The sequence below is a fragment of the Perissodus microlepis genome, chromosome 16 (assembly GCF_051167445.1).
Source record: "Perissodus microlepis isolate ML-2025 ecotype Zambia chromosome 16, ASM5116744v1, whole genome shotgun sequence".
NCBI classification, from domain to species: domain Eukaryota; kingdom Metazoa; phylum Chordata; class Actinopteri; order Cichliformes; family Cichlidae; genus Perissodus; species Perissodus microlepis.
In genome coordinates, this window is record NC_140476.1 from 23124164 (window position 1) to 23135278 (window position 11115).

Below are 11115 nucleotides of genomic sequence, written 5' to 3' on the forward strand. Positions count from 1 at the left end.
ACTGTAGACCGATATTAATATTGATCCGCAGATTGAGACTGCTGTTGAGGATCAGCCGCAACATGATGTGAGGCACGAAGAGAGCATGACACAAATACCCCGAACACTGGGAGAGGGGATTAGTCGTGGGCTGCTGTTATTATCTTGGAAACGTGGTTACCACTGTGTATCCAAGTAATTTCCGAGGACTGCAGTGCTGTTCGTTTGTCGAGGGTATAAGGAAAATTACACTTACACTCCCCAGGAGGATTAGTTCATGTGCAAAACCTCAGGCTTTTCGTGCAGTTTAACAAGTTTGAACAGTATTTTTTAAAAGTCGTGTACAAATATTTATAACTTTATTGATAGTTTACTTGTACAAGATGTACATTCATATTTTGTGACTCAAAAGGGTAAAAAAACAAACTGTACGATGATTCATGTTTAGGCATGCTTGCATATGAAATGGTAATCATTTTAATGGGTACAACAAATTCCATGGATTGTTAAATTCAACCGTCCCTGAAATGTTTGTAAACTCGGACACGCTACATTTTTTTTTTTTTTTTTTTTTAGGCAAACAACTTACTACAGCCACACCCCCCACGCCACCCCCCAATTCAAAATGAAACACTTAATAAAAACATACAAAAATAAATGCAAAGCCATGTAAAAATGTACACTTGTAGTTCAACTATTTAATCTTTCATAAACTTTCAGACAAAATAATAAATAAAACACCCATATGCTTAATTTAAAATGGAGACATTAATAAACATTTCTAAATGGAGGTCTGGCAAGACAGAAAATGTTGTTTGGAGACTGTTCGAGGTCACGTGGACCTGAAGCGGATCCATATATTTAGCACAGGTCTGACAGCAGTGTTTAAAAGGTTGTCAAAATAAACGGTATTTCATCCCAATGTTTTTTCTGGAACAATTTGTAACGTACACGTTGAATTTATTTGGAAATTAAGGATGAAAAAGACAAAAAAAAAATCACATACAACATGCAAAATTAAACTAATCGTATCATAAACAACTGCTCGGTTTGGGTTAGGGTGCTGATTTGCTGATAAAACACTTTTTCCTAAAAATGCAAAAAGCAAAAAGGATTTCTTCGACCGTTGGTGGAGTACTTAAGAGAGCTTCTTTTCATGTACCTTAATTTCTGCTGAATCCAAAAATGTGCTCATGTCTTTCCTCATAAAAGCTGTGCCTGATGTATAGAAAATTGTCTGAATACATAGGAGGTTATGTAGGGATATGGCACCTGGTCTTTAAGGGGGTTTTCTCGAACTAAACAAAATATACACTGCTGTAGAAAAACTGGTGGGTTTGGCAAATAAACTGAACACTCCAACAGTGCATGAAAAAAATAAAAATAAAATAAAGTCATTGGGTCTCTTTATCATTGAGGACTAACTGCTAGCTGTTTTTACTTCTTTTTTTCTTTTTTTGCTATTTACAGTATTGCACTTAAACTGCACACCATTGCATTTCAGTTTGACTGATGCTTTCTTCATATTTTTTCAGAATTACAAAAGAAGAAAAGAGGAAAAAAGAAAATCCCATTTATACCCTTTATCTAAGATAATTGTTCTTTTTGCTGATCGCGTGACGATATCAAACCCAGCTCCCCGCTTTAATTAATAAAGTAGTATCTGCTTGTAGTGCCATTTGTAAACACCCACGTGCGAGACCTGAAGTGCAAAGGCGATCTTCACTTCTTTACCCAAAAATACAACACAACAAACAGAAAGGAAAGAAAATAATAAAGACAGAGCGAGAGAGATAGAGCACACTTTGAGGGATAAATGCAAACCAAAAGTCTCGCCAGCACATGCCCGACAACACAGAGCAACGTCTCTCCACTCTGCGACAAACAACAACAAAAAGAGGGAGAAAAAAAAAACGGATTTGTTGCTTTTGTTAGAGCATAAGTCCATCAGAAGAAGGGTATCAGGCTCTAATGGAGGCCTGTGACTTTGAAGGTGTCGGGGGGAGCATGTTGGATGGCAGTGTTTAAAACAGCTGTCGAGTGTTAATGTCAGGTGCGGATGGAAACCAGTCCCAGTAACGGTCCTCCATTAGAGCTCATGCACTTGGCAGCAGCAGGGAACACAGTGGTTGGAGACAAATATGGCCTTTTTTTTGTTCTTTAAATGTTTTCTTCTTTCTTTTCTCTAGTGAGGAGCAGGGCACGAGGGGAGGGAGGGGGGTTTGGGGAGGCGGGTGAAGGTGAGAGCCGTTCCAATGCCTCGGTGGGGTGATGTTTGGGTCTGTTTCCCCCCCCACACACAAGTTTAACCCTTTGCATTGTCAACATGGCGTCAGCCAGCGTCAGCGAGGCTCTGCTTTTGGCCCTGCTGCTGCCTGCCAGTTTGCTTTGTTCTAACATCTTCTGGTCTGACGGGCCCCGGGCCTGGCCCTCAGACAGACATCCACATGTGTTTGTACGGTCCTTGGGATGTGATCTGTGCCTGGAGTGGACTGAGCCACTGGCCCCGCAGAAGTCCTGCCTGTTGGGCGAAAAGTAAAAGGTGATTTCATTGGTATTTAATTACCGTTCTCTACAAGTGGTTTGTTTTGGCAGCTGGTTTTGTGACAATTTTCTCGCTCCCCTCCTCCTTTTCTTTTTTATTTTCTTCCTCCACTGTTCTCCCCCTTTCTCTCTCACACCCACTCTCTCTCTCCCCCTCTCTGTTATGTGTTCCTCTCTTTCATTCTCACTCAGTGTTTTTGTTTATTTTAGTTTTAGCTGTGAGTGTCACGGCCCTTTCACAGGCTCAGTCTTGTGTGAGAGGCGATTATGGGCATCAGGCGAGCGGAGGGGCAGCCCGGTGGGGTCAGAGTCCCAGAGCCTCGGTGTGTTTTCTTGCCTTGAGTCGCAGGTCGGCGATGCTCGAGTTCTTGCTGTTGCTTTTGGCGGCTGCTGCCACCGCCGCCGCCGCCGAGGCCGAGTCGGCCAGAGATGCGATTGGTAGTCCGAAAGGAGGGGGCGGGAACATCAGGTAGGGTGCGTGAGCGGCCAGGTGAGGGTGCAGGTGAGGGTGGGAGTGGGCGGAGTGGGTGACCCCTTCCAACTGGAGCTGTGCTTGGACCTGCAGAACAGTGAAAACGTAAAGTCAGAATGAGCCCCTCAGGACAAGTGTGTGTGTGTGTGTGTGTGTGTGCGTGTGTGTGTGTGTGTGTGTGTGTGTGTGTGTGTGTGTGTGTGTGTGTGTGCAGAGAGGATTTAGGTTTCACAGTCTGACACTATTAAATTCCCCCTCAAATGTTACCCCCTCAAAGCTGTTGCTTACAGTGTGTTTTCTATGAAAATAGTTAAGGGCTGCACTCTGCGCTTTAGCCCTTTCTTCATGTCAGCTATTCTAAAAGTTAATGAATCATACATTGCTCTCAGGCACCACATCCAATTTAATCGCCTAGAATCAAAGTCTTTCTAGGACCCAGAACAGATTTGTTTAATTCAGACTGAGGACTCTGTTATACCCTTGGAAATACGCAGTCTTGTTATCCTGATTATGTATTCAATTGCATAAATAAACTATTTTGCACTGAAAAGATATTCACATATTTGGAGTTATAAATATTTATCCAGACATATTCCTGAGTCAAGGGGAGAAAAAAAAGAAAAAGAAACCATAAGGAGCATAGGATATCAGTTTTCACATTCTTGGCAATTATTTTATAAGAAGTAGGTGAAAATTAAGCATCCGCTTACTTCAGAGGGAGAGAGCTGAGCCTGTTGCCATGTCTCATGTGTTTCAAACACCACAGGAAGAAGTGGGAAAACTCAAGTATTTCTAGCTTTCTTCTCCAACCAAAATAGCACGATAGAAAGTCAAAGTTTTAACTTGACTAAATATTATTTTTAGTTGTATTTTAGTATAAAAATGCAAAAAAGGAGATTTAAATCGAAGTTGTTAAACGAAAGGGAAAATTAATTTGTACCCGCGAGTTTGTAGTTGCTAAGCGCTGCAGTGGCATCCGAACAAAACCTTCTGCAAAACAACAAATTTTTCCACGTATCGCGTTCGCCGAAAGAATCGGGGAACAAACTGCAGCCGTGACTGATAATTTCCAATTGTATAGTGCGAAGGCGATTGGTTACACAATGCAGAAGGACCACTGGAAAAACAAATCAAAGTTATGAAACTTGATTTTGTGGGTTATGGCAGAAATTAATCTGTCTCTGAAAAAAGAACAGGTGACGCAGGTTCAGAGTGATTGTGTGCTTTCGGCCCGGCACACACACACAAACTTTGCATTGCTTTAAAAGACACAAGTCTTTACTTTTTTGTTGACAAGAGGTCACGACCTTACCCATCCACCAGCCGCATATGCAGCGTTGTAATATCTGAGTCTATGCATGCCTAGTGCCTGTTTCAACCTCGTGCAACGTGCCTTTCTCTCAGTATGCAGGCCTCAAGCCTCCACCCCTGCCAGTGCAGCTCAATGCCAATATCCATCAGAGCCCACTTCATTCCCCGCTTTCATCATCTCTTTTATGTGCTCACGCCCGCCGCACTGTTGGCTTAATTAGGCCGTTGCTTTTAGCCAGGGTCAAGCAGACAACACAGCAACCGGGACGTAGAAGCAGACAGCAGCAGATCAAATGTCTGCCCACCTTTCCTCTCCCTGTACGGTCCAACCTTCTCCCCACAGCCAGAAGGTGAAAGGTGCACTGAGGTCTGAACACCCCCACCCTTTCACTCCCCCCTCCACGTATGCACTCTTTCATCACTTCAGTCTAATAGCTGCACATGGCTTATATACATGCATGTGGAAGCACAAATATAGAAGGCCCACTCTGACACCAATTCCACCGCATATCCAAGCGCAAAACAGTCCAGTCTCAACTTTTACATTTATTTGACGGGTTTTTTTTAGAGACGACGCATTACTTGTCACCACTGGATTATTTATTTTCCTTTTTTACATTTAAGCTTATTTTGGTTTCTGGATTATTTTTAGATTTTTCAAGCTTTGTCAATTACCGCAAATATGAAAACATGGCCTACCTGTTGGAAGGGCATCCGGAGGGCGCCCATATTGACATAGGGTGCTACTCTGCATGCGTCAAGGGGACTGCCGCTGCCCAGAATAACACCTGGAGAGAAGGGAAAGATGTCTGTCAGACAGCCAGACAGTTGTTGTTATGTGAGATGAGGAGGTCACAACTTTTTTTTCACATGCAGTCATAAAAATGGTGAAACTGTGTCAAAAATGTAATCAGTAATAAATTCAGTAATAATAATATTAAGAGGCAAAAATAAAGGGAGCAAATTGCATTCACCTTTGTGCATCTGGTTTTCTTGTTTTCGACACTTTGCTCTCCTGTTCTGAAACCAAACCTGCAATCGAAAGAGAAAAGAACTGATTAGAATAGATGCAAACAGTTTCCATCCTATTTGTTGTCATATTTAAATAGTGAAATTAAATTGTCATAAATGAACAAATTTATTTATTTTTTTGTAACCAGGCAAATAAAAACAGGGGAAATCCAACACAGACAAGCAAATAAAACCTAAGTCACGTGTGTTCACAAATAAATACGAATTGTAATAATTTTCAAAGAGGAAAAAAAATATTAGACTGTAAATGAGACTAAACTAATTTAAAGATTAAAAAACACACTTTTAAAACTGAGCTAAATGGACTGATTCTTATATAGCTCTTTTCTACTCAAAGCGCTTTACACAACTGCTTCATTCATACAAGCACTTTTTTCTTTGCTCTGTCTATCTAACATGCACACAGAGCAACATGGGGTTAGTATCTTGCCCAAGGACATTTGGCAGATGGGGATCGAACCACCAATCTTCCGATGACCTGCTCTATCTCCTAAGCTACAGCCACTTAAAGTCACTGTAACTTAAACAAAGTTAGAGTAGGGTTGTAAGAAAAAGTGTAGCAATTTTACAAGGATACTGTGATCCTTCAAATAAATAAATAAATGTCATTAACTACCTTCCAATTTGCTGACTGCCTTTGAAGCTGCAGGCTGCGCGCCTACTGTTAATCACCATCAACTTAATTTGCCTCGTTGAATAACATTATCTCCCCTCCCCTTCGACCCCCGCGATGATTATCGTTTACAGATGCGAAAATTAGCGACCGGTGGCGGACCACAAAGGGCGCCGACTGATGATGTTGCTGACTACTCGGGGTGCCGTGACGCCGTTTTTAAGCTGCGGGGAAGCGACGTGCAACATCGTGTCGATGGGACTGCAATAACAGGGGAAGTCGATAAAGCGTCCATTAGGGACCGAGGCGAGAAAGCAGGAGATAACAACGAGGCGAAAATTACGAGGAAAACAAATGTCTCGCTCTCAGCTTCACAAAATATCATCCAAATATATTTTTTACAATAAAAAACACAGCAGTGAGAGTTTCCTGTCAATACATTATCAATGTCTATAAATCCTGTCCACGTAGAGTACATTATTATTATTATTATTATTATTATTATTATTATTATTATTATTATTATCGTGGTGTAGGCCTGAAGCTAAACACTGCACATTGTCGTTATTGTTTGCGATTGTTTACGCCGTGAGTTATTAGCTCTACAGCGGTAAATGATGGTAGGAAAGGTGTTTATGAAAATCCCAGGTGATTTTGCATAGACGCACAGTAATCCCTCAGATAAATCAAGGCTAATATTAGACGGGCCCGAGATCAATTCCAATTACGTGCCAGTATGTTAAGCAAAGTGAACTACACTGGTTCAGACAGTTATTTCTTCATTAAGGGCCACTCAATGATGCGCTTCACAAATACCCTAATCTCATTTCCTTTTTGATTTTTTATTAGAGACAGTGAATAATGACATTTAATTTAGCAGCGCGCCAGAAACCCAAAGATATTAGTCCTAACCGAATTACTGCCTGCTCCTCACCAAGCTCTCATAACTTTCAATTAGATTCATTGACAGCTGCTCGGAGCGCAGGTTCACAGCCTGTAACAGCCCTGCTGCAATTCGCTCTCACTAAATCTGGAGAAAACATGTGCCAGTGCGCACCCCCCCAAAAGAGAGCCTGAAAATGCTTTATTTATTTTTCCTTCATCTTTTTTCCCCCAAAAGAGAACATCGGTAGGTTCCGAGTGTCTATTTGATAACATAAAACACACACACACGCAGACTCGGTCTTTATCAGTCATATTTCCTCCATAAATAATTTTAATGCACGCACTTTATTAGCGATAATCGCAGTGTACTGCTGTCAACTAAGTCCGCTCAGGAAAAAAAGGTAGTGGGTGACTTATAAAGCTCTATGATGCGGCTTATTCATCCGATTAGATATAGCTGAACAGCAGCAGAGTTGGCCCAGAATTGAATTATTTCTAATCTGTTTTTATGGGGACACTACATCAAGCCAATGGCAGATATTACAAAGAAAATGAGGAGCGATACGAGTTGACATAAGAGCGCGTCCCCTGAAGCAGCCATTCAGGCTCTTCATTCATTTTAATCACTGGCTGGATTTCTTTCTTCTTTTTTTTTCTACCCGCAAGGATGCTCGGATCGGAGGCACAAGGCTCCACAGGCCTACCGCTGCAAATTCAGCTGGCTCTGAGGCTATCCATCCCGGACGGTTTACAACTGATTTACTGCTACTGTACGTGAATCTTTCATTAAACACACACTTTAAAAAAAAATAGTTATTTGTCATACTTGTTAAGAGGGCATGGTGAACCCTTTACATTTGATATTTTCCTAAATAAATATTTTTTTAAATAGTCAAATCTGCGGCAATTGTGCAGTCATGTTTCTAACATTTATAAATGTCGCAGTGAAACCGTCTCCCTGTAGGAATATTAGGACACCACAGAGAAAGCTAGACGGGGCTTTACAAACCTCCCCATAGGAATATTACAGCAATATTTCAGACGTGGAGCTTTTTCACTAACAAGCTGGATCATTTATTTGTCAAGTTTCTAAGGTCAACCTGTCACTAAACTAATGAGCTCCTAGCTTTTTATTCTTCTGTTTTTTATTTATTTATTTACTTGTATGTTTCAGGACACGCGATGCGACCTGTTTATGTTCCAAAAGAAACCAGAATTTTTTTAAAAAGTCGTTTTTTCACGTGGCTCACACGCAGTCTTTCGTATTTCGAGTCATTTCAAAGGATTTTAAACGTGCACAGTGTGAGAGCAAACACAACAGAAAAGGTTTATTTAAAGGCTCCAAAATGACTGGACAGTTTTATAATATATTTTCACGTTTTTATAGCAATATGCGTGTTTTATAGCAAAATTATTTCACGATGGATCCACATGGTCCGGTTTTCCTCCTCAAAAGCTAAAAATATATTTTCTTATATTTTCGGTTAATTACAGTGGGGTTTCCTTATAGAACAAATTAAGGGCTGGCTAGATCACTAACATATTTCCCACAAAGCAGTGATGCCACTTAACAAATCACCCACACACACGCGAGCTTACAAGTGTTGCTTAACAATAGCAGAAATATTTTCACACTACAGCCGTCAGACAGACAGACAGCAAAGCTTCTTGGCCGCTCCTCACACGGCAGCAGCAACAGCACGATTTCCGCTCTGCATCACAGACACGAGAGTGAAGAAAGTGAGTAACCTATGTGGGAAATCCTCACCTGCACTCTGGCCTCGGACAGTCCCAGCCTCTGGCTCAGCTCCTCTCTCATGAAGGCGTCCGGGTAATGCGTCTCGTCGAAGAGCCGCTCCAGCTCGTTGAGCTGCTCCAGGGTGAAGTTAGTGCGACTCCTCCGCTGCTTCAGTTTGCCCTGTGCATCTTCATCCTCGGACTTCACGTCCTCTTTTTTCTCCTTACACTCATATATCCCTGTTAAACGGCCCACGGGTGGTGGGGAAAGGAAACAATTATTATTATTTTTTTAAAGGAGAAGATGCGTTTAAAATTCACACATGCACATATCCCAAGCTCAAAACACACATATCACAAGTGCGCATTAAGGGTTCTCCCCCCATATAGTCAACACTGGGCCCTGACAGGGGGCCTTAGGCCTGGCACTTTGACAGCAACACACACACACACACACACACATTACACAGCTTAGTTCTTCAATAGAGAGGCCCGTGGCTGCATTTCCAGCCTCCATAAGTCAGCGTGTAATGTCAGTGCCGTAATGGAAGTAAATCAGTCAATATGGAAGCCTAATAAGGGTATAAGCGATTTAAAGAGCAGAGAAATAAGTCCCGGCTAAACGGAGAAGATTTAGGCCTAATTACTCACCTCCATAAAACAGACCTTGGTTATTTTAGGATATCCATAAAAATCATCAGCCAACAGATTTTTTTTTATTTAATCACACCATTACGCTGCGTGGCTGACAGTACACTATAGCCTAATAAAAATAGAACAGCCTATATAAGCAGCTATTAAGTGTTATCAGTGTTAATTTTAGCAACAGAGCTGACAACTGCTGCAATTAATGGCCTTTTCTGTCTCATTTTACTGTTTGTACTTTGCTGACGCCGAACTGCTTTTTTTTCTCTCAAATGAAAGTCATTTTAACTTAAATAAAATCCGATCAGTTTATGTTAAAAAAGGACAGATTTAATGTAAGTTATAGGGCTGATTATTGCGCCATAGTGCTGACTCCATTTTTTAAAACTTTTTTCTTACAGGATAAATATAGAAACAAGTCCACTAAATCATAGTTTTCTGCCCACTGCACATTTGTGACTGCTGAGTGAAAGGAGGCCTGTGCTCCTGCTGTATGCTACTTCACAGACTGGAAATGAATAAAGTGCTTTTTAAAAGGTAGATCTATTTATGTTTTCAGCTTACACACGATTTTGCAACTGAAAAAATAAAAAGATTTAGTGCTACTATAGAGTGTGCAGTCTAAGGGAGCGTGGCAATCGGCAGCCCTACAGGCTATGGGTTTATACACTGCATCATAATTACATTATATTTAAGCTTTTAAACAACGCCTGCTAGAATGTACAAGAATACATAATTTACTAATAAAGGCAAAAGAAAATACACTACAGTGCTGACTTAAAGTAGGTTGTTGCCGGATAGTTTAATAGCGGCATAAAATGATGACATATAGTCCAAATAAGGCTAAAATCATTATTAAACATTAGACATTCAATACGATTATATTCTACAGAACAAATCTTGCTGTATTTTTTCTTTCCTTTCGTTTGCAAACTATCATTAAACAGTTAAAGCGATGGTCTGGCGAAGGGCCCGCCTCCTGCTTTGTAAAATTATCATTGCAATAACAGATTAATGCGTTAACTTTGGGGAACTACGTTGACTAAACGCGGTTACGTAAATTCAACTCTTTTTTTATGCGCGTGGATTTTGTAAAATTATAATAATTTAAAAAAAAAAAAACAAGAAAAATGCATCGCTCCGGACACACCAGACAGCCGAACTTGAGACATTTTCCCCGACATCACGCGGGAGCATTTCTCACAATTAAAGTGAAAACCTTACCCTCTGTCGCCCTCGTAACATTAAAGTCCTTCAGTTTCTCCTTCTCCAGCTCGACGTGGTCCTTGAACAGATGCACCGGGCAGTGGTTGCTCTCCGTAATGTCCTGCAGGTTTGTCTCCGGGCTGCCCAGCTCCCTCGCCCTTGTCAAGCCGCTCTCCAAAACTTCCCTGTACGTGATACTCTCTTTGCTGCTCTCCTTGGTTTTCTGATCGAACGATTTCGACACGAATGCCGTAAGTTCTTCCATGGTCAGCTCTGTCGCTCAGTAGTGCTCCTGCTCAGGGAAATCCACCGTGAATTCTCAGCATATACCGTCTCTATATACCAGTGTACAGCTCACGGATACGCTCTTTTAGGAGGCTGGCAGCAGCGATAGATAGAAGGGGTGGAGAGGAGGTGAGATCACTCCTGCTGTTGTGACTGTGTATTTGAGAGCACACTATTTATACACGGCCACCTCAGCCCAGCGCCCCCACCCCTTCTTCCCTCGGATCTCTGTGTCTCGAGCAATTACAGGCCGGCTCGACTTTGCAGAATTCAACTTTCAGCAGCTTTTTTTCCTTCTTCTTCTTCTTCTTCCACAAATCAATGATGGAACTGATGGAGGCGGTTAATTGAATTACGGGGTCATTAAAATGCCTATGGTGGCTCACTCCTGTGAGGAGGCTGTATA

General features: G+C 41.5%; 1 protein-coding gene across 2 annotated transcripts; it reads right to left on the bottom strand.

Moving 5' to 3' along the window:
* Positions 1-321: 321 nt before the first annotated feature.
* Positions 322-10878, bottom strand: shox (shox homeobox). Of its 2 annotated transcripts, XM_084908354.1 has the most exons (6): positions 10443-10878; positions 8605-8813; positions 5281-5338; positions 5006-5115; positions 2861-3082; positions 322-2500 (listed from the first exon to the last, which is right to left on the bottom strand). In XM_084908354.1, exons 1-6 carry the CDS (start codon positions 10687-10689, stop codon positions 2411-2413), a joined length of 936 nt encoding a protein of 311 aa, XP_084764480.1. In that variant the 5' UTR covers positions 10690-10878; the 3' UTR covers positions 322-2410. The 2 variants fall into 2 exon arrangements, with proteins under 2 accessions (XP_084764480.1, XP_084764481.1); XM_084908355.1 differs by having other exon boundaries at positions 2395-3082; positions 5006-5094; positions 10443-10877.
* Positions 10879-11115: the final 237 nt, after the last annotated feature.